We start from the raw sequence: 24,172 nt of genomic DNA, 5'->3' as shown, positions 1-24,172 counted from the left end.
ATTCATACAAATGGTTCGTCTATTATAGACCATATATATACAACAAGAAAAGATCTCATCTCAGATATTGCTGTATATAATTATACCATAAGCGACCACTTGCCTATCGCTTTCACGAGATCAGTAAAAAAGAAACAAGTGAAAAACAGTCACGATTCAATAACATATCGATGTTATAAAGGCTTCGATGAAGATCTTTTTAAAGCAGATTTATTTAACTCGAATCTGATCCTTATCGATTCAATAGCAGATCCAAACTTTGCTTTGGACATTTTTTATGATACAATTCATACTGCTCTTTCTGACCATACGACAATCAAGCAAAAGAGAATTAAACATGCGAGTCAACCGTTTTGGTTCTCGGATCAAATAAAACAAACAATTTTTTTGAGGGATTATTATTTTTTGCACAAAGATTTTGAAAATTACAAAAAAACACGAAACAAAATTTCATCTATGATACGCAAAAGCAAGAAATCCTTCTATAACGATGCTATCAAAAATAATAAATCTTCAAAGTTTCTTTGGCAAAACCTGAATGATATCACAAATAACAACAAAGCACACCAATTTAGTATTCCAAATAAACTTATAATAAATGAAAAAGATATTGAGGGTACAGTGGAAATATTGGAAGCCTTAAATTCTCACTTCACCAATATATCTAATATAATTAAGAGAAAACCATTTGCTAAGGAACATTTTTCTACTCTGCAGAAATATCTGGATGAAAAATTGCGACATCATCAATTTAATGTGGAAAATATTACAGCCCTTGATGTAAAGCACATCATTGATAAACTTGACATTTCAAAGTCCACTGGTCCTGATGGAATAGGACCAAACATTTTACGCTATTGTGGCGATTACATAACATCTACAATAGCTTCCATCATCAATAACAGTATAGAAAGCGGTATATTTCCTGACAAATTGAAAGAAGCTTCTGTTGTCCCGATACACAAATCAGGAAATAAATACGAACCGGGAAACTATCGCCCTATATCCATTCTCAATACTTTATCAAAGATATTTGAACGACATATTGCGTCTCAGTTGCAAATGTTTTTTAAGAGAACGGATATTATACACAAAAATCAGTCGGGTTTCCGTCCAAATCACTCTTGTCAGACTGCATTAACCCATCTTATAGATACTTGGTTGAAGGGTATAGACAGTGGTGATTATGTAGGGGCCATTTATCTCGATCTCCGAAAAGCATTTGACTTAGTCGACCATGAAATACTCTTACACAAACTTAAACTTTATCACTTCACAGAAAGGTCTATGAAGTTATTTAGGTCCTATCTGACTAACAGGATGCAATTTGTGAAAGGGAACAACATAAATTCAGAGAAAATGAAAACTATGTCGGGTGTCCCTCAAGGATCAATACTCGGTCCCTTACTTTTTCTAATATACATCAATGATATGCCTTTAATTTCTTCCAATTCATGTATTGACTTATATGCAGATGATTCCACGTTATACAAAATAGGTCCAAGTATATTGAGCATTCAGTCAGATCTACAAAAAAGTCTTAATAGTGTGAGCTGTTGGTGTGAGACAAATAATATGTCAATCCATCCATCAAAAACCAAATGTATGATTCTATGTACTAATTATAAGGCAAAACATGCATTGCAACTTGAACTATCAATAGATGGATTGTCAGTAGAAAACGTGAAATGTCAAAAGGTCCTCGGGGTGCATGTTGATCAGACATTGTCATGGCATACACATGTTAAGACTGTAGTGAATAAGCTTAATTCAAAATTGGCACTTTTAAGAAGAATAGCATATTATTTAACAGACGAGATGAAATCATTGTATTATAATGCATATATCATGTCAAACATGGAGTACTGTTGTAGTGTCTGGGGACTTACACATTCCTCAGATACCACAAAAATCACTAACATTCAGAAACTTATAGAGCGATTAAGCTAATAATGAAGTCGGGAACTAGCCACTGTGGAAACATGTTCAAACAGTCTGGGTTGCTATCTTTTGAAGACAGGTGCTATTATCATCTCTCATTACTTGTTTTCAAAAGCATGAATTGTTTGACTCCTTCGTACTTCACAGAATTGTTAACATTTGCCAAAAATGAGCACTATAACTTGCGTTCTTCAGAAAACAAGGATCTTTTTGTTGTAAAACCTAGAACAAACTATATCAAAAATACATTTGCCTATAAAGCAATGAAAATTTGGAATAATCTTCCTACATACATAAAATGTCAAGATAAGCTACCAGCCTTTAAACATGCATTAAAAGGCTACTTATTGGCAAAATAATTTTATCACATGAACAAAAAATCTTGACACTTTATTTAAATCACATTATAATAAATAGTTCATTGTTTACATGAATTGTGTTAATGTACGTATATGACATTCTTGCAACAACTTGTAATGGATACTACCAAATATGTAAATATATTGATTGAATGTGGTTTTACTGAGTATATCTACATTGTTTACAGTATGAAATTATTGTAATTTATAATCATCATATTAAACTGAGTTGTGTTTGTCGAAGAAATGTATGATAGTGATAGTGTGATTGTATGTTTTGTATGTTGCTTAATATGTATAGTACATGTGTTTTTGTAATACTTTTTGTGTGAAGGCCATGCTGGAAATAAGTAGTATGTCTGTAATGATTGTACACTTAGTATGTAACCTTCGTTAAATAAAGTTGTTATTATTATTATTATTATTATTATTATTATTATTATTATTATTATTTTGGTTGACCAAGAAAAAGTAATGTACGGAATGCGAAACATGGTCAGAAAGTCATACAGTGTACTAGACGGTCGTATGGCAATTGAACCAAACGGCTTCTTAGAGGGGGTATTTTCTTTTCACTGGAGTCAGCTGTCAGATATCTCGCCAATGATCGCAGTTCTTTTGTCTCTGGCCAACGGAGCTCAGTCTAGGGTATAAAATCTCACTGACTGCCAAACATATTCACTCTCAATCGAGACTTCGCCAAAGCAGTTTGAACGTAAGCAAACACCGTCAACGAACGGAGCGTTTATTCTCATTCATATTCAAGGATTCCCTCAGATTCCAGCATCACCATGGTATTAAAGGAGGAGAAACCGGTTCTCGTGACGCTGATTGGTGACGCCATGATCGGAAAGAGCACGCTCGTGCAAGCGTTCATGAGCCAGCATCTTCCACAGACGTCATACGTCGCCACCGTCATAGACACGTATGAAGGTAGGTGTTCCGTTTAATAATAGACTAGAGCCAAGCTTCGCGTTGTTATATTATTTCAAATCTCTACCTAAAGTATTAATTAAATTTACTGTCTTACATTTTATTTCTATCTGTACATAAGGGGTATTAAAATTATTAAAGACTAGTTCATAAAAGTATGTTATATTTACTATTAACAGGATGTCTGGATGTGGACGGACAGAAACACAACCTGAGTATCCTGGACAACGCTGGGCAGCACGACTACGGGAACATGCGCTCGTGCTCCTACAAGGACTCCGAGGTGCTCGTGCTCTGTTACTCCGTCGCCGACCGCAACTCGCTCGAGAGCATCCAGGATTTCTGGGTACCAGAAGTCAACAACTGCACGCGCAGGCGCAAGCCTATTATATTGGTCGCCACTCAGACGGATCTGAGAAAAGACATTGACACTGATAAAGTGACCACGGCGGAGGGCGAGCGGATCGCTAAGCAGATCGGTGCGGACTGTTTCCTGGAGTGTTCGGCCTTCCAGCAAGAAACTGTAAACCATGTGTTTGAAGTGTTAACTACATCGGGACTTAAATACAGAAAAAAGCGTAATAACTTTATGAAGAAAATGTTCGGAAAATGAGATCTCGACGTATACCGCTCATCCAGAGCGCGATAAAGCGGAAAAAATGCCTTTGAAAGTCGTGCCTTGCCAGCGTATGGTCATGAGCACAGACGACTCCCTGTAACCTCGGCGACCTCCATGAGACGGAAGGGGCGGCCGGTTGCTGAAAGGGCAGAGGCGTTAAAGGAGGAGGAGGAGGAGAGATACGACACGTGGCTACTGACACGCCACCGCAACTGTACACAGCCACACTTTCAACGACCACTGTCGTGGTTTTCTATAAGGAATTGGCCTTGATAATGTACTCATCTACCAACGCTTGGTTTTCAACCATTAGACTTTGTAACATTGTTTTAAACTATGTTATCTCTCTGCGTTATAAGTGTTATTTTATTATAAAATACATGTACATGTAATCTTATTTTGTTCATTTAAATGGTCTTAGTTGACACTGTATAAATTTAAGTAATAAAAAAATGCCAATTAAACCATATTTCTTGTCATTTTCAAAAGGCGATTGTTCATTAACTTCATTTAACCATTCAACATTAGTCTTTAGTTCACAGTATATACATAAATAGACCGTACAATGTTTTGCGTTTAGAAAAGTTCGTAGTCGTGAAGATGTGATCAGGTTAGAAAAAAAACAATCCTCTTGCATGAAGACCGAAACGCTGTTAGTGCATGGCTAGCAGATCCTAGTGATTCTATCACTTTCAACACAATAAACCTGTTTATATGTGGTCAGTTTATATATAGAATCAGCGTTTCAGTGGACAAAGTAAGCGAACTATGGGATAGTATGGTTCTGTACAATAAAACCACGTTCAGTCTATCTAACTATAGATGAACTTTATATCATGAAAGACTCTTTTTCCACATCAAGGTTTGCGTTGAACAAACGTCTATCAGTAACCTGCCAACACTCAAAATATACAAGTATTCACGTCATAAAACTATATCGGTCAACTCTAATTACTATGTGTATAAATAATTTAAATTCTACTTTTAAAATAAAACAATAGTTGAACGATAAACGATTCTACCACCGGCGGTCTATCGTGTTACCAATATGACAACCTGATACCGCGATAACTCTCTAATTAAATGTTCTAAAACAAAAGGCCTGTCAATGGCAAACCGAAACAATGGGTCGGCTATGACCGGACTACCTTCCTCGCTCAGCGAGAGGTCGGCAGCCCGCCAAATGGACGGTCTCTGCACCAGACTGGCGCGCGTTCCTGTTCGGCTTGTTCCGACCTGAATCTTAAATGTCCATATGCAGTGCGCATATTGTGCATTTGGAACAGCTCATTAATGTGAACAGTCTGAATTAAGGATTTGACGGCATGACTTATCATCTCCAGCCCCTGCCGTTGCCTATCCGATTGTTCCCTTTAATTTGTTTCTATATCATATTTACGGAACGCTCATTGAGATCAGCGATAGATTTTTTTAACAATATTGTTTGACATGAGGGCAGAATTCGTAGAAACCATAAACTTATATTTTGAAACATGTTTGTTTCATATAATTTAAGGATACATAATGAAAAATATTTTCCATTATTGCGGACTGAAAAGTGACTTGACAGTGCATGGTTTGGGAAATGGATTGGTTCATTGACAACCAATTTTCAGCACAAGGCAAACAAAAAGACATGTTTGATTACAAATGGAGTATTTTGGAATTTTCTTATCATATTTTGACAACTAAGGCTAAGACTGAAAGGTCAAACTAATGGAAATTGACATTGATAAACTTGATATAGCTGTTGTTTTGTCCAGGACAGTGGTATCAGGTTCTTAAATAGTTTTGTAGTGTTCGATTCCTAATTTCCTATGTATTATGTTTGAACCCGACACATACAGGGTATTTTCAGTCCTTGAAAATTTCCATTTAAATGTTCAAAAATAGAATATTCCGTAATGAGCGATATTGTTTTGAACGCGTTTGGTTTCAAACATTTTCATTTAAGACAGTAATTAATGAGTTAATAGTAAACTTGTTGACGTATTTAAGACATTTGATCGGAGGTTCTAATATTACAGGGGAGTTTGAATCGTAATTTGCTACTATGACTGTTTTCTTAAATATGTACATGTATTAGAACTATTTAAACATATAATTGCTACATTTTCAGATTGATAAATGTAAGTACACGTCTGAGTAAAAGTGCATTGAAATGAACACGCAAACATAATGCACCAAAGAAACCGACACACTCGATCAGTTGCTGGTCCATAATAGCACCACCAGTAAATCATAGTTTTGTCACAGAATGAAACATTCTTAAATACTAGTAGTATTTTAGACAGTTTTCCGTTCCATGTCTTTGAGCGGGGTTTTGAGAGTCCGTATGGCCTTGATGAAGCCCCGGCACATCTTGTAGAACCAGAACGTGTTGAGAACATCCAGGACGAACGTGGGCACGAACATGATTGCCCGGATATGGCCGAGCCGTGTCACCGCCTCACTCCCGGCCACCTGCCACACCTGGAACCAGTACACCGGCATGGCACACATCCGGAACAAGAAGAACGTCGCCACCATGAGGAAGCCATTCAGCACCACCAACGGACGTGACCGCGAGTACTCCAGCTTGTCAAAATACCACCTCAAAACACGTGAAAGAAATAGAGGAACATTGTAATATGCAGAACAATGGATAAGTTTTAAGCATTTTAAGTGAGCTGTAGTAAAGATTTACAGAGAAATTATTCAACATAACGTTCAAAATATAAAGTACTAGGTCATATTTGAGAGGGTTTTGTCTAGTACCTTTGGTTCACTGTTGGGGTGGAAGCCTCTGCGATCAGGCGTAGCATCCCGAAATAGCAAAGTACCCCATAAGCCTGCAATACATTAGGATAACGTGAAGATGACTTAGATGATGCAAGTTTCGAATATTGTGAGCTGTCACAGTAACGTGAAAAATGTCCCCGATTGGGCCTTGTTGGGCGGATAGCTATTGTAAGAGCGCAATAGATGTTTGTAAAGCATAATACATGTATGCCTCCCCTATGAGTAATTATTTCAGATTTAATGTCCGTCGAGTGATTTAAGGGTATGGTCAAAACCATACAGATTTGAGGACAGTAGGATTAATTTGTGACCAGTTCTATATATTGTAACAATAGGAGTTGATGAGTTACAGTTTCCAGTAAAATAACTGTGAAATCACCTGACGGTGGTGAATTAGTTAAATGGATAATAAAATAAGGCAAGCAAACATTTTAGTTAAAAATCATTTTTAAATACCTGTATTGAAGGATGACCATAGCGGTGGTCATTGTTATTATTTTATTTGTTACATTATTGGCGAAAAGGATAAAATAATCTGGTGGCCTTGACCTTTGATCTGTTGATCTAACAAATCAATACATAACTACAGATAAGGACCAACCTCTCCAACAACGTCGAGGACCATAGCTACCGTAGCTATCAATTGATCAAACTTTTTGTGTTCAAGGTCACCGCGAGTGTGACCTTTGACCTACTGACCTCTAAATCAAAACGGCCATCTACTGGTCACGACCAACTTCCGTACCAAGTTTAAGCATGAGATGGCCAAGCACACTCTAGTTATCAGTCGGACACACTTTTTGTATTCCGGGTCAACACGTTGACCTACTGACCGAAATCAATAGGGGTCATCTGCTGGTCATGACCAAGTTTAAGAACATTATGATGAAGCGTACTGGCAAGATTTGGTCTGCGGACAGACCGATCGACTGAGCGACATTTGCAAAGCAATATACCGAGAGGGCGCATTATAACTGAACTCAGTGATATCGGCAAGGATACAACATAGTAAGTCACCATAATCATACTACTTTGAAAACTAAAGAAGTTCATTGTATCATTGCTTCTACACGAACTTTGAGCGATAGGTTTCATCGTGGCCAGTGACTTACAGAAATAAAGTAGTATGCATAGATTGTGGCAGCGTGGTGAAACAGGTAGCCGGCAATCTCGCCGCGGCTCACACGGCACCAGGCGACCATGCAGGCGAGATCAGCTACCATGTAGCCAACCACTACTGCGCATGCGAGGCGCGCAGCAAAAGTGTCGTGCCAGACGCGGTCCTCGTGCATCCCGGCGTCCCAGAGTAGCGTGTAGGAGGACAGGGCGATGGAAACCAGGGCGTTCACATTTGAGATAAACCTGTGCGTTATGAACCTCTGCGTTATTTTAGTTATGGACATAAAAATGATACTATATAAATACAATGATAAGCAATTTTGTGTTGTTGTTTTTTTTTTGTATTATAATGTTTGCATATTTGTTGACGAATACGAATATTCTAGTTCAAGGCGTTCTTTGTGTCCAAGACAATCGTTATTAAACTTGCCAGAATCAGTACCTATCGTCCCACTCTGCTCGGACGTGTCTCGGGAGGCGGGTGTATGCTGGCGACAAACAGGCGGACACGCTGGGACTCACAAACCGAAATAAGAGGATATTGAGCAGGAAGCTGGCTACGCCCCCGGCCAGCAGGTAGCTTGGGTCGTACTGTAACTCCTGCGCTCGGTACCGCTCCTGTGGCGGAAGGTAATGTAGAAATATGAGCAATGAAGGCTTACCTAAACACCAAGTTTCCGACCAATTAGCATGTGCATGTCCCATTTTCTGATATCTGTATATCTGATGAACGACTTTTACTGCATATTTTCTCCAAAAACAACAACAACAAAACACGTTCCAACCGTGCATGAGACATAATATTGCAACTATTATTTAAAAAATTAACCAATATGATGCTCGACGTTTACGCATTTCGTATCACTAACTAAAAATACCATATTTGTTCGAATAGAGGGTTTTACAAAAACAACTTACCATGGCTTTATAGAAATACAAACTGCATTAGCTTCCGAGTTTTGGGTTGTCAGTTTTAAAATGCGAACGTTAAAACATTTGTTTACACACCGAAATAATACCTGTATTGACATTGTTATGATTACTAAATGTAATCGTAATCGAACGTACACTTGCACTTATTTCTTTTATCACTGATGAAATGGCTGTGTAAAGTTGAAAGTTATATACATGTACGATATCAAGACTAGTGACATCTGCGCCTCATCCCAGTCCAGGGATGAGAGTTTATCGTACTGTATGTACAACCTCAGTATTGTGATCCATCTAGTTGACCCTTCCTTCCTTCCTTCGTGATTAGTTTAATGTTCAAATCCAACAATATGAAATGCTTCAAGATTTCACGTAACAACTTTCAATCAAGCATTGCTATAAGTTTTTAACGTAACTTTGTATGTTTGTGTTTTGAAACGCCCATTACGAGATAACTCACTTTTATTTTTACGATAAAACTATAATTACAAAACGTTACACAAAATAAATCTTCAACATTTATTATTCATGAGGAAACAGAATATTAACTAGGCAAAGAGCATTAACTAGGCAAAGAGCATAAGATACAAAAACAGTCTAAAATACCAAGGTTCAAGTGCCACTACACGTGAAGCAATCAGACATTCACTGAACATGGTAAATGTATGCCACATGATAAACTTGACATTATATTTATAACAATGTCATAAAGTGTTAGGTAACATGGAAAACACGGAACAAAATGTACACCTTGTGAACTGTTAAACACAAATGGGCATGAAAATTAAAACCATCAGCTGTTTTGTAAAAGTGGAAAAAAATTCTCAAACAGACTCCAGTCCAAAGTGTATGTCCTTCCCTGTGTGACAGGGCCATGTTCTTTATATCCACCATATTTTACTGTAAATACTGGGATGATAAACACATTTTCTAATAATACAAACTGCCTATTGGTTTGTTTCAAATAGCAACATAGTTATATATTATAAAACGTTTGATATGCTAACTTTGAATATAACGATTATGTGATTATAAAGCAATAATGTTTCAATAAAATAATAACATCAAAGCTTATGAAAGTGTGTCAGTAGTTTCCTGATTTGTGTTGTTATCAGATAGATGGTAACAACTAATAGTTATACATGCACTATGCAATAAAAAAATAAAATACTCTGACAAAATCTACAAATCCAGAATTAATGGACTGGCACTCAACAGGCAAACCCTGAACACAAAAATGACTATTGACTTCACAAGTCATGAGGTCAGAGAACTTTATAAAGTCGATAACAACAAACACAGTTATCTTGCTTCATGCATTATACATTAACAAATAAATTTAAAAATGCCATCTTCGTTTTGGTGTTAAACAATGTACATGAGCACTTGTTATTACAATACTGGTAAATGCTTGTTTTTGAAATGACCAGTTTATAGTATGACTATAGTATGACTCTTTATACATGTGTTTGTGTATGTTCTGTCATTTTACCCTGGTAAAAATAAATTAATCAACAAAGATCTGAAAAAGCTCTGCGTGTATGAGTCAACAGTTGTTTATGCAGCACATTGAAAATGGCTCTTGTTGTTAATAAACACGGTTCACAGCATTCTTTTTCTCAAATTTTACCTTAAAATTTGATGAAATCAAACATATAAAATATACGTTTAAAATCAATTTGGAATGATAAAAGCTTAAAATTGGGTCAATATTTAGAGAACAAACAATAAAATACCAGTATGCAAGCAAATATATGTTTGCCGCGGCATGAATGCATGTTGTCTGTTCTTATAAAGGGGTATAACTCAACAATGATTTAAACAAGAGTTATGGAACTTGCTGCCCATGTATACATTCTCACTGATATAATGTACAGTAATTTCATGTGAATATCTTGAATGCTTATTAGGATAAAGCTTAATTAAAGCTTATGCATGGCATTTTCAAACTATCAAGGGCAACACTTGTCTGTAAGTAAGCACATATGCATTTAATCACAAATAACATGTGTAACAACTTGAATGGCTATAAAATTATGGCCAAGTCAAGGTGCATATCTTTACAATAAGTACAGCCAGATTTATGGGCCTTGCCATTAATCTGCCTTCTGTCTCTGGCAACATGTTTACCAAGTTTCATTTGAATATCTTGACAGGGTTTAGAGCTATGGCCTAGGGTAAAGTGTTCTACAATACCAATGTATCTATGGCTTTGAAAAAACTCAACTTATATCGGTATGTTTAACAAAGACAACATTCAAAGCACAGAAATTAACAGTGAGCACATTCCAAGGTGTCACAGAACTTATCAGAATCAATGTGAATTTAATTTTCCTGGGTAAACATCATCAAATCAGTACTGCATGTACTTTTTGAGTGAACAAGAGAATGTGGGGCACAAACGCATGACCTAAGGGGTATACCACCTTCACCAATATCTATTTTGAGTGATATGTAAAATTATGCCATTAATATGCCTTGTTTTGTGATGTCATGTCAGCTCATTTACAGAATGCTGACGACTGCCCTTGATAGCTACCTATTTTGTTTCTCAAATGAATATATTTATTCCAAGTCAACATACATTTGTTTATACAGAATTATCATGTGACTGGTGAAGCTCTCCATTCGTTAAACAGTTATGAATATTTGTATCAGGGTGGTTCAACATCAAATGTCAGCTTAACAAAGCATTTCAATATTTGTACCACTAATTGTCCTCAAAATCTCAAAAATAGAAATATACAATTCATGATTAAAAACTAACGAAAACAACAATCTATCTAAGGGTTAATATTTAAAGCAAAATAACATTGTGAATTGTCTTCTCATACTCTCACTTACTTCATCATATAATAATAGTCGTAAGTCTGCCATCTAGCAACCATGGAATGGAAACTCAAAAATTTTAACACATCCAATTTCGTGCAAATCTATCACAGTACCGCTAGTTGTCTAAAACTCCAACAAACCTTAACAAAGTGTGGATGAGGTGTATGTACATATTGCACAATTGGTGATAACTTGTGCCATTTCTACATGAGGACACCATATCTCACTAAAACTCACAATAGACCACCTATTACTGACTAATTTAAAAATGCAGACTCAGCAAACACCATAATTTACATGTTAATGATTACTAGTAAGTCCAAAACACAATTTTATCAGTTCACTTCAGTCTTTGAAACATCAAGTTTGATTCTTTGTGAAAACAGCATAGTCTGTGAGCTATAAAGGTTCATTTTCGATCACTTTATTTATTCGGATTTCAAATCTGCAACAGTGTTTTTATTAGAGTCAACCTTTTGTAGTTGCTTGACAACCCCTTTCAAGAGTTTGTAAAACCAGAGAATGTTGAGAGTATCCAACACAATACAAGACAGCACCAGGACGTATCTAGCACCCTCGGTGCGGTTAAAACCATCCGTGCCGATAATCGTGTATATCAGGTACCAGCAGGGTGGCAACGTTACGATACGGCAGGCAAAAAACACTGCAGTCAATACAACTCCATTCCAGAAATAAAGTCTTGTGGATTTCATACCCAGGGCATCCAACATCCATCTGTAACAAAACATTTAAGATGAGATATAGAACTGGCTATAGATAAATGATACTTTACAAAGTATATTTTTCACATTTTGTGTTAGTGAATACAAAAGTAAGTAATTTATACACCAAATCTAATTTTCCAAAACAAATTATTGAAGAGAAACACATTGATAATATCATTCTAGTTATAACAAATCTTATTAAAACTATTGCATAATTTGATTTTGACAATTCTATATGATTCGGTCAATGTGTATATTACTGCACTACAGACGACAACAAACATGTACTTGTTACATACATGTACTTTCCATGTCAAGGGAAGCAAATCTTATAAAAGATGGAAAAAAATAGTCCCAAGTTGTCTGTACAGACTGGAATGATCAAATGTTATCATCCACCAATATTTTTAATTCTTTCACCGACATGCATGAAATAAAATATCATTCTAACTATAACTGTCAAAAGTATATCAAAACATTTTCACATACAAACAGCATGTTTCATTTGATTTTGAATCATTGCTTTTGAATAGCTTTAACTTGAACATTAAAACAGACATGTGTATGTAAAAATAGACCAACCAACAACCTGCAAGCAGCAGCTATATCTGTATACATTTTTAACAATAAGATACCACTATCTTTAAATAAAGAGTTATATTCATGTACGAGCAGCAGTCACAAAATTCCTGGACTGTCACAATAAAACAAAAACAGTTTGTTTTATCTTCAAGTTGACTCATTTATTTTATATTAATTTACAAGGTTAGAGAACTGAGAAATATATTGATCTGGCAACCAAGGGTAGACGTTCCAGAGCCCTTTGAAATGTCTCCTGATTTATTGTACTTTATCAAACTTAACCATTATTATTCACATGCTTGTTATGTTGTATTAAACCAATTAACTGATTATCTTCATGTCTATGTAAATTATAACTTTTTGTAAAGCCTTAATAGAATTAAGCGATGCACCAAATCAAGGTTGAGTCATTTTTAGTGAAATCAAAATCGTTGTAACATAAAACGGCATGGCGAAATATTGCAACATTGTTGTTGTTATTTAATGAAATAAAAAACTCATTCCATCTGCTGAAATATTAGATGAGATGGATTCTTATGCTGTGTTAATCTCTTTGGGCATGAAAAATATTCTAAATTTACTCCTGGTTATCCAAAAAATACATGTGTAAATATTTACATTTTCCTAGTCCTTTGGGTAGATAAAACTTGACATTCATATTGTATAACCCGCAAGGGATTATGATGTCATTGTTTATTTCAATAATGCGCTCCAATTGGATAAGCAGAATGTCATTAACCAATGCTATACGATGCTACAATATCAGCTATACAAATGTATCATGTTTGTTACTCTTCTTTAAAAACAAATACTCCATTGCAAAAGATACTGCTTATGTTTAATCACATGAATATTTCTTCTAAAATGTAAATATAAGTATTGATTGCATGTTTTCTTGAGTTTATGCTGTATGAACACAGAAGGGCACGTGAGCAAATGACCAAGCACGCTTCATGTAATTTGTTTGCTGCGGTGCCGTACTGCATTCATACAGCATTAACACAAGAAAAAATGTTTTCATAATGGGACAATCCTTAAATACAATGAAATCATTTACTTAATTAACAGTCTTCTCTTTTGTCTTTTCTTTTCACTCTCACATTTCTGATAAAAGAAAATGGTCAAGTCATGTTATGCATGTTACAAGTACATATGCATTAGTTTTCATGGAAATTGCAAGAACTGTAGGCTTAAATAATCCAAACAATTTACATTATGTCAAAATGAAGTCAACAGTGATCTGTGGATACAACAGTATGTAGTTAGATAGAGAGTTCCCTGAATTATAATCCAATTCTTTTTGACAATTAATTGCAGATAAATAAAATAGAGGATATTTTAAATATGAGTTGTCATTCAATATGGAATTAATTAAACAAGCTTTCTAAAATTGATCACATTTTAGCCTTGGCAAGTTTTAATAAATTTTAGCAAACAAGTTTAATAAATTTCATATCGTATGACAAATGTTATATTTTATATCAATACACTTATTAAGTGAAATCATTTGATTATTTCAAGTGCTAAATATTAGAACATTTTGAAATGCTATTCATTTAAGACCTCACATCAAAAGTTATTACATTCATACTTACATTTAATAGATATATAATGACATGTGATATACATGCAATACAAAACAGGAATAATTTTCATTCATATATTTAGCACGACATTTTTGTGGCACGGTCAGACCTGGCAATTTAGGAATGACCCTGTTTTCAAGATACTGACATTGTAGGAAAATAACTATCACAAACCTATTGTTGACAAACACTGTGGAGAACTCTGCCATTAGACGGAAGTTGGCAAAAAATACATACACTCCAAATGCCTGAAAATAAATATTTTAATGTAAAACAAATTTATGTTCATGACAAACTTTAATCAAACTTAAATATTATTTGTATTTTTTTTTTCATTTTTTGTTTTGTTTGTTTTTTAGCTGTTTATCTATGAAGAGAACAGGAGAGGGAACACTTGTCAAATGGGATAACTTAATAGTTAATATTAAGTGTTGTGATTCTTCTACATACAGTGCCAATATTCAATAAATTCTTGAGTTTGAAACTCAATCCGGCACACATCTTTTGCAAAATATCAAATTAAAGATTGTTTGAAACATATGACATAAGAGAATAAATACCAAGCTTTCCACAAACACTTACTGTCACATAGAAGTAAGCAAAGACTGAGGCAGCATGGTGGAGAACGTAGCTTCGGTCACCAATATGGTTCAGATTCAACACCAGGATTATCATGTCTGGAATAAACAGGCTGATAGGATTGCATGCCTATTAGGACATACTGTCTGTAATATTCTGGGAGGTGATAAGAACCCAGGTGAAATTTTATATGTACTTTCAACAATTGTTATTAAAGATACCATTAACAAGAGATCTTTGTCAAACATTATGCACCCATTGGATGCCTTTGATGCAGTTTTAAGATTATGACCATTCAAAGTGTGAGGATAGTACATGTAGGTACAGTTTTTAATCATGTTCAGATGATGACTGATATTTGCAGATAAAAATGTATCATTTCCGGAGCCGGGAATAAGTAAATATGACAAATTTTAATGATGAATATGAGTTATGACCTTTGACTCTATGACCTCAAAATCCATCAGGAGTCATCAACTGGTCACCCAAAACCTTGATGTCAAGTTTGAGGGCAATGGGTGCAAGCTTTTTGCGTTCCAGGTCACTGGGACCTTGACATTTGACCTGCTGACCCCTGAACTCAATAGGGGTAATCTACATGTCAGGCCCAACCTCGAAGTCAAGTTTGAGGGCCATGGGTGCAGGCATTGTCAAGTAATCACTCAAACAACATTTCCTCATTCAAAGTCACTGTGACCTTGACCTTTGACCCAATGACTCCTAAAATCAATAGGGGTCATATATTGGTCTGACCAAACCTTCATGTCAAGTATGATGACTATAGGTCCAGGAATAGTCGAGTTTGCCTTCAAGGTAACTATTACTTTGACCTTTGACCCCTCAAATCAATAGGTGTCAGCTAATGGTCAGGCCCAACCTTCAAGTCAAGTTTGAGAGCCATGGTGCAGGCATTGTTGATTTATCACTCGGACAACCTTTTATCATTAAAGGTCGCTGTGACCTTGACCTTTGACCCACTGACCCCTAAAATCAATAGGAGTCATCTACTAATTAGGCCCAGCCTCCATGTCAAGATTGATGACCATAGGTCTAGGCACTGTTGAGTTACCACGTGGAAAAGCTTTAAAATCCTTTTATCATTAAAGGTCTCTGTGGCCTTGACCGTTGACCCTCAAAATCAATAGGGGTCATTTACTGGTCAGGCCCAACCTCCAAGTCAATTTTGATGACCATAGGTGCAGGCATTGTCGAGTTATCATTCATCCAACCTTTTATCATTCAAGGTCACTGTGACCTATACCTTGGGCGACGACCCTCCAAATCAATAGGGTTCATCTGGTCAAGTTTGAGAGCCATTGGTGCAGGCATTCTCGAGTTATCACTCGGACAAGGTTTAAAATCCTTTTACCATTCAAGGTCACTGTAACCTTGATCTTTGACCCAATGACCTCTATAATCAATAGGGGTCATCTACTGGTTAGGCACAACCTTGATGTCAAGTTTGATGACCAGACTTCCAGGAATTGTTGAATTATCACTGGGACAAGCTTTGGTCTATTGACGGACCGACCTTCACACTTTCCGAGATGTGCAAAGCAATATATCCTTCTTCTTCGAAGGGGGCATATTTAAAGTTATTGACTAGGTGAATGTATGAAATTTGATAGACTTTCAAACAGCCAACTGTTATATACCGGTATTCAAGGTCAAATATGCAAGCCCAAAAGTTTTGTTTTGTAATATCAATGAGAGGCATAACTCTTGAAATAATTTAGTCAGAATAATGTGACAGCATACGAGCAATCCATGTCTGCCATATACACAATAGTCTGAAGTTTCATAAACTATCCACCATCCTTCTTCAAGACAGTAGTTTTAGTATTTTTAATGGATGGGAGATCACTGGGTAGACAGCCCAATGCATTACCACTGGACCATCATTCTGCCAGTGACATTATATAACTTTTAAGGAACATAGATAAACTGGTACATGAACAACAATTTGACCTTCCAAGGTTCACAGCATCAAGCCACTTATTCAGTTTGAATGTTAACCACTTATTGCACTCACCTGCCATCATGTATCCTATAAGTATGGCACACGTAGTCTTCACCACTTTACTGTCAGCCCTGAAAACATAAAGCAACATCATGTAACAAACCTAACGAACAGTGTGTACATATAAATATATGTTAATAGCATTTGAGTGTTTCAAGTAACAGTTAAATCAGTCATCATGTATAATATCTGTTAGCATTTACAATATCTGTATACATGTACTCTGCATGTATATCTGTCCAGACCCACAGTTGGGGTTGAGCTGATTATGACCAATGTTGAAAAACATTTGTTGTTATGGAAATATAATTTAGCTACAACCTGGTCATTTATTGTTAATGAGTGAAGGCTGCTTTCGTCTGCGCTCTAGGAAATGACTGTGAATGGGGTATATTTTATCAATCAGCTGTCATCAATGATTAGTGGAGTAAAGTATCACAATGACAATATGTACAAACTGCAAACGACTAATTAAAGTTTTATCACATTTGTCTTTATGAAAACAGAAAAGATAAAAAAATAACAAATTGTTTAACAAGTTGCAGTATCATATCTTATTAATAATTCTCTTAATGAACATATCATAGCCAAATGAACCTCGAAATTTAATTTTTCCAAAGTGTTCTTTCGGTAAAAAGTTAATAAATTACTATTGGCTGCACTAGGATGAGGTATATTCATATTTACATATAAATTCTAAATATGAATGAAATCAAACTAAATGTTCATTTACTGAATTGGAATAATAAACTGATAGTTAAATTAAAATAAACTGTTTCACTCACTGTATACTAAAACTTTGATATGTATGTACATGATTTCAAAATTTTATTCAAATGGTGATGTTAACATCGATATACGGTATGTATAAATGGTAAACTTATATGTATGCATTTTTAATGCAGTCAAAAATGCAGTTGTATCAAACATTGATGTGAGTTCTAAAAATGACTTAAAATGATTGTCTAGCAACATATTTTTTTTTTATCTGGGCACCCAGGAGGGGAATTGAAGAAGAGTCATTACACAAAATCCTGTTACATTATAAGAGCCACCTACCAGACAGGGTCTTGTATAAGAGCCACCTACCACACAGGGTCTTGTATAAGAGCCACCTACCAGACAGGGTCTTGTATAAGAGCCACCTACCACACAGGGTCTTGTATAAGAGCCACCTACCAGACAGGGTATTGTATAAGAGTCACCTACCAGACAGGGTCTTGTATAAGAGTCACCTACCAGACAGGGTCTTGTATAAGAGCCACCTACCAGACAGGGTCTTGTATAAGAGCCACCTACCAGACAGGGTCTTGTATAAGAGCCACCTACCAGACAGGGTCTTGTATAAGAGCCACCTACCAGACAGGGTCTTGTATAAGAGCCACCTACCAGACAGGGTCTTGTATAAGAGCCACCTACCAGACAGGGTCTTGTATAAGAGCCACCTACCAGACAGGGTCTTGTATAAGAGTCACCTACCAGACAGGGTCTTGTATAAGAGCCCCCTACCAGACAGGGTCTTGTATAAGAGCCACCTACCAGACAGGGTCTTGTATAAGAGCCACCTACCAGACAGGGTCTTGTATAAGAGCCACCTACCAGACAGGGTCTTGTATAAGAGCCACCTACCAGACAGGGTCTTGTATAAGAGCCACCTACCACACAGGGTCTTGTATAAGAGCCACCTACCAGACAGGGTCTTGTATAAGAGCCACCTACCACACAGGGTCTTGTATAAGAGCCACCTACCACACAGGGTCTTGTATAAGAGCCACCTACCACACAGGGTCTTGTATAAGAGCCACCTACCACACAGGGTCTTGTATAAGAGCCACCTACCAGACAGGGTCTTGTATAAGAGCCACCTACCAGACAGGGTCTTGTATAAGAGCCACCTACCAGACAGGGTCTTGTATAAGAGCCACCTACCAGACAGGGTCTTGTATAAGAGTTGTATAAGAGCCACCTACCACACAGGGTCTTGTATAAGAGCCACCTACCACACAGGGTCTTGTATAAGAGCCACCTACCACACAGGGTCTTGTATAAGAGCCACCTACCACACAGGGTCTTGTATAAGAGCCACCTACCAGACAGGGTCTTGTATAAGAGCCACCTACCAGACAGGGTCTTGTATAAGAGCCACCTACCAGACAGGGTCTTGTATAAGAGTCACCTACCAGACAGGGTCTTGTATAAGAGCCACCTACCAGACAAAGTCTTGCATAAGAGCCACCTACCAGACAGGGTCTTGTATAAGAGCCACCTACCAGACAAGGAACTGGACAGGGTCTTGTATAAGAGCCAGCTACCAGCCAGAGTCTTGTATAAGAGCCACCTACCAGACAGGGTCTTGTATAAGAGCCAGCTACCAGCCAGGGTCTTGTATAAGAGCCACCTACCAGACAGGGTCTTGTATAAGAGCCAGCTACCAGCCAGGGTCTTGTATAAGACCCACCTACCACACAGGGTCTTGTATAAGACCCACCTACCACACAGGGTCTTGTATAAGACCCACCTACCAGACAGGGTCTTGTATAAGAGACACCTACCAGACAAGGAACTGGACAGGGTTTTGTATAAGAGCCAGCTACCAGCCAGGGTCTTGTATAAGAGCCACCTACCAGACAGGGTCATGTATAAGAGCCAGCTACCAGACAGGGTCTTGTATAAGGGTCTTGAATAAGAGCCACCTACCAGATAGGGTCCTGTATAAGAGCCAACTACCAGATAGGGTCCTGTATAAGAGCCAACTACCAGACAGGGTCTTGTATAAGAGCCACCTACCGAACAGGGTCTTTTTATAAGAGCCACCTACCAGACAGGGTCTTAAATAAGAGCCACCTACCAGACAAGGTCTTGTATAAGAACCACCTACCAGAAAAGTATCTTGTATAAGAGCTACCAACCAGACAGGGTCTTGTATAAGAGCCACCTACCAATAAAGTGTCTTGTATAAGAGCCACCTACCAGACAATGTCATGTATAAGAGCCACCTACCACACAGGGTCTTGTATAAGAGCCATCTACCAAACAAGGTCTTAAATAAGAGCCACCTACCAGACAAGGTCTTGTATAAGAGCCACCTTCCAGAGAGGGTCATGTATAAGAGCCACCTACCAGACAAGGTCTTAAATAAGAGCCACCTACCAGACAAGGTCTTGTATAAGAGCCACCTTCCAGACAGGGTCATGTATAAGAGCCACCTACCAGACAGGGTCTTGTATAAGAGCCACCTACCAGACAATGTCTTGTATAAGAGCCACCTACCAGATAGGGTCGAATAAGAGCCACCTACCAGATAGGGTCCTGTATAAGAGCCACCTACCAGATAGGGTCCTGTATAAGAGCCACCTACCAGATAGGGTCCTGTATAAGAGCCACCTACCAGACGAGGTCTTGTATAAGACCCACCTACCAGATAGGGTCTTGAATAAAAGCCACCTACCTAGGGTCTTGTGTGAGAGCCACCTACCAGACAGTGTCAATATCACTGATAATGACATAGATAATGTTGTTACAATAGTGTGAGCCACCTTAATGTCTTAATCTACGATACAGAGCCTTATATTACAGAGCAGATAATTTTGGTATAGGGTAAAGAGCCACTTACCAGACAGGGTCTTGTATAAGATCCCAATTGAAGACTAAAGTGTACACACACAGACAGCTCACTACAACTGCATGGATGCTAGACAGGGCACTGAAACATACAGAATATGTGTCAACACAGCTACACCTCAATCTCAATCCATTGTATTACACACAGTTCTCATTTACATCAAGTATTAGTAGTAAGTACAAAGGGAAAAGTTCAGAAACAATAAATAAAACCACCCATTTATATTTTTTTAAAAAGTGCAAGTCCCAAAGTAAAAAAGGGAGTACTGGGCCATGATTCAAACAGTCTAAAGTCCAAGTCTAGACTCAGAAAATAGCTTTCAATATATAATTTGTCTTTATTCCATTTTTTTTCAAAATTAAATGTCAGTTTCAAAGAGTAATAAAATTCACAAATTTTAACCCTAAATACAGAACTAGAAGAAAATTACAATGAAAAAAAGATTTGCAGTTTTGCCACTTGAGTCTGAGCTCATACTTGAGACTGCTTGTAATCATGACCACAGGACCTGCTATATGTGAGTAAGTGTGAACCCTGGTACTATGGACAGTAGTAAGCCACATACTGAACAACCACATACCTGCTATACCACCAGATCTGCTTGCCGATAGGCAGGTCAAATACCCTTGGAATAAAGACCCTGTTGAATGCGGGCACAGCAATATAGTACAGCAGCAGCCCAACCAGACAGCTGACCCCTGACACCGGGTAGTAGCTCCAGTCAATCGGAATCTCCGACAGTTTCAACCCTTCCAGCCCCATCGCTCATCAACCACTGTCACAAACCAGACATCACAATGAGTACAAGTCTGACAAATACTGCAAGATAAGAAATAAATACATGATCAGTTTAAGTTTTACTAAACAATCTGTATAATTTGATAAACATTACTTCAGTTAATAAACAGCAACAAAAAAACGTCAATAACCTACTCTATGGACTTCAACATTTCATACAGCCAGAGAAGAGATAGTCAAATGCAGATCAGCTGATAACATATATTTAAATGTTTAAATAACTTACAGATAATTCATGATATACAGAAAGTTTTGTTTACTTAGTGTCAGGGTAAGGTAGCAATATATTTAACCAAGTTGACACCAAAGGCAATAGAATGATTGACGTTCACAAGATGAAATGTATTGAATCTTACAATGAAACAAACATTTTTTGTCTTTATTTCGTACTTGTCTTCATAATTTTTTTTATGTTATCTGTCATTAAAATATCAATAATTGGTTAGATATTTAATTGGAAAAATGTGCCAATTAGTAGCCTAAAGACATTTTATATATATATTATTTTTCTAACCAGCTTTGTACGACACAAAGTGTGATTACTTTTGTTTGTTTTACATGAATCATGCAGCCTAAAATGAGGGAAACATTGAAAATTTATTTCAAAAACACACTGTTTCAAATGATGAGTTTAACCGGATATAATCCACCATTATTTGAATTAAAAAAATAAATGAAACAAGTAGTTTCTGCATTTTTTCTTCACTATGAAAGTACATACAATATACATTACATGCATTCATTTGATCCCAATGGACAAGCCTATAAGACAGTGACTCCCATATGCACTTCTGGGCTAATGACTTTTGAAGTTGTTAGACCAGCAGCTGCTGGCATTTTATTTGTCAGGGTCATGCTTTAGGTTTATCCATTTGCTCTTACTTCTGTAACGGTCCGCTGTATGTGGCGGATGTGAGTTACGCTCTGCTTTCCCGATGGTTAATATTACGTATAAAACAGAAGTACGTTCATACCGGATGTAAACTTGGTTGGTAATATGCAAATTAGCAAAGCCCGAGCTATGTGAGAATAGAGAAGTTAGTGTATATAAAGACCAGTGGACCCCTTCAGGGTAGAGCATGCTTTTCCCTGAAGGGATCTGTTGGTGTTTGTTTCATTACGCCAGAAAGCTTGGCTATCTGGTGTTTGTTTGTTTGGCGTCGCAAGTTACACTTCATTGACATTCTATCTGTTGCAAATGATGTGAACTTCCTGCAATAGTCAAGGACTAATAAAGAAATAAATAATAGCATTAAATCAAATGTGTTAATGTGAAGTAAAGTTTAAAATAAGACCTGTCACAGATAGTGACGAATGCCCCTCAAGCGCAATCCAGTTTAATCAATTACGCAATTATTAATATTTCCATGATTCAGGAGGAGCTATCATGAACTATAAGCATATGCTGGCCCCTATGATGGTTGACGTCAAGTGTGCAATAGTGATGCTATAAGAGGTAGGGTTGTGGATTTTGCACAAGTCATATCATCTTTTTGTACCTAAGACAATGTGCAAAGAAGTTTAAAAATATCTCCATGCATGACAAACGTACAGCTCTGACAGAGATCAACTAGACTCTATTTAAGTGTATATATGCAGCATTCTGTAATGGTTAAACTCTAAAAATCACCTTGAAATTTTAGGTGAGGCCTTGGCTTTTGCATTAGACATCGAAATGTATGTACCTAACTCATGTGCCAATTAACTTAAGATCGCTCAGTGCATGTCAAAATTACAGCTCTTACATAGATGTTCTAAATGCATATCAAAAGCATTCCATAACGATAAAGCTCTAAGTTTGACCTTCAACTTTGAATGGTAGGTAATCTTACACGTGACAGTGAGTGACAAAGTTATTGTTTGACACATATACTCTAAGTGCAGCAATGAATAATGAATAAACTTCCAAGGTTTGCCTTGAACTTCAAGAATTGAATGATTTTTAAAACCAGGCCTTATCATATATATCTGGCCTCTGATTGGGACTGTATTGTCTTGCAATCAGGGTCGTCTGCGTTTGCAAATTGTGACATATTGTCTGGGCTGTATTAGGGTTTTGACACATGGTCCCTATACATTTATTGGAATACAACAAAGTTGTATTTGAAGCAGTTTTTCCTAAGGAAGAGGAAAAACATATTTCTTTATTGGAGTACTACATACACTTTTTGCTTGATAGTCATAATAGTACGATGATGAATAAATCAGGGAGCTAAATAATGATTCATAGCTCATAGTTAGAGGCTGGTTCAATTGACCTTTGGCCAGTTGATCATAATGTCACATGATGACATCAGTTCCTTGTTTTTCTTTAAATAACAAAGATAATTAAAAAGTCAAAAATATTGATTCAATTCGATTTTCAAGTCAAAGCTTGGAATGAGTACCAACCATCTTTTATATAATAAATATCTTTCTACTCTCATCCGAAAACAAGATTATCCGATATGTTGTCAAACCATTATTCTTGTTAATATTGTCACTTAAAATGCATTCTAAATAAAGGTAATAAAATTTATGATGGAGCAATTGCTATAAAAATAAAAACCTTTATCTGAAAATCACTGAACTTGATGTTTTTTACAAAAATAACAATAAAAACTGCGTACCGTTCTTTGGAACGTCACATGAAAAGCAGACAACAATTTGTATGTTTCTTTGACGTAAATCCATCTCAAACGCAGTGATTTCCCTTGCTCGAGTTTAAAAACTCAAACATAAAAACATGACGACCTTTTATAACTCA

The 24,172-nt window shown here is 36.8% G+C and overlaps 3 protein-coding genes across 4 annotated transcripts; 1 reads left to right on the top strand and 2 right to left on the bottom strand.

Moving 5' to 3' along the window:
* Nucleotides 1-1,945: 1,945 nt before the first annotated feature.
* LOC128213692 (rho-related GTP-binding protein RhoJ-like) lies at nucleotides 1,946-4,328 on the top strand. The gene is made up of 2 exons (XM_052919699.1): nucleotides 1,946-3,233; nucleotides 3,413-4,328. The coding sequence occupies exons 1-2, from the start codon at nucleotides 3,092-3,094 to the stop codon at nucleotides 3,844-3,846; spliced, it is 576 nt and encodes a 191-aa protein (XP_052775659.1). The 5' UTR covers nucleotides 1,946-3,091; the 3' UTR covers nucleotides 3,847-4,328.
* Nucleotides 4,329-4,811: 483 nt separating this feature from the next.
* LOC128213690 (TLC domain-containing protein 4-A-like) lies at nucleotides 4,812-9,038 on the bottom strand. The gene is made up of 5 exons (XM_052919696.1): nucleotides 8,671-9,038; nucleotides 8,195-8,370; nucleotides 7,746-7,995; nucleotides 6,610-6,683; nucleotides 4,812-6,445 (listed from the first exon to the last, which is right to left on the bottom strand). Exons 1-5 carry the CDS (start codon nucleotides 8,671-8,673, stop codon nucleotides 6,139-6,141), a joined length of 810 nt encoding a protein of 269 aa, XP_052775656.1. The 5' UTR covers nucleotides 8,674-9,038; the 3' UTR covers nucleotides 4,812-6,138.
* Nucleotides 9,039-9,187: 149 nt separating this feature from the next.
* LOC128213691 (TLC domain-containing protein 4-B-like) lies at nucleotides 9,188-24,094 on the bottom strand. 2 transcript variants are annotated; one of them, XM_052919697.1, is made up of 7 exons: nucleotides 24,036-24,094; nucleotides 21,209-21,447; nucleotides 20,620-20,709; nucleotides 17,019-17,077; nucleotides 14,990-15,084; nucleotides 14,582-14,655; nucleotides 9,188-12,249 (listed from the first exon to the last, which is right to left on the bottom strand). In XM_052919697.1, exons 2-7 carry the CDS (start codon nucleotides 21,388-21,390, stop codon nucleotides 11,943-11,945), a joined length of 807 nt encoding a protein of 268 aa, XP_052775657.1. In that variant the 5' UTR covers nucleotides 21,391-21,447; nucleotides 24,036-24,094; the 3' UTR covers nucleotides 9,188-11,942. The 2 variants fall into 2 exon arrangements, with proteins under 2 accessions (XP_052775657.1, XP_052775658.1); XM_052919698.1 differs by having other exon boundaries at nucleotides 23,975-24,055.
* Between the last annotated feature and the right edge of the window lie 78 nt (nucleotides 24,095-24,172).

This window comes from Mya arenaria, chromosome 13, assembly GCF_026914265.1.
Source record: "Mya arenaria isolate MELC-2E11 chromosome 13, ASM2691426v1".
Taxonomy (NCBI): domain Eukaryota; kingdom Metazoa; phylum Mollusca; class Bivalvia; order Myida; family Myidae; genus Mya; species Mya arenaria.
This window is presented reverse-complemented; position numbering and strand designations above follow the sequence as displayed.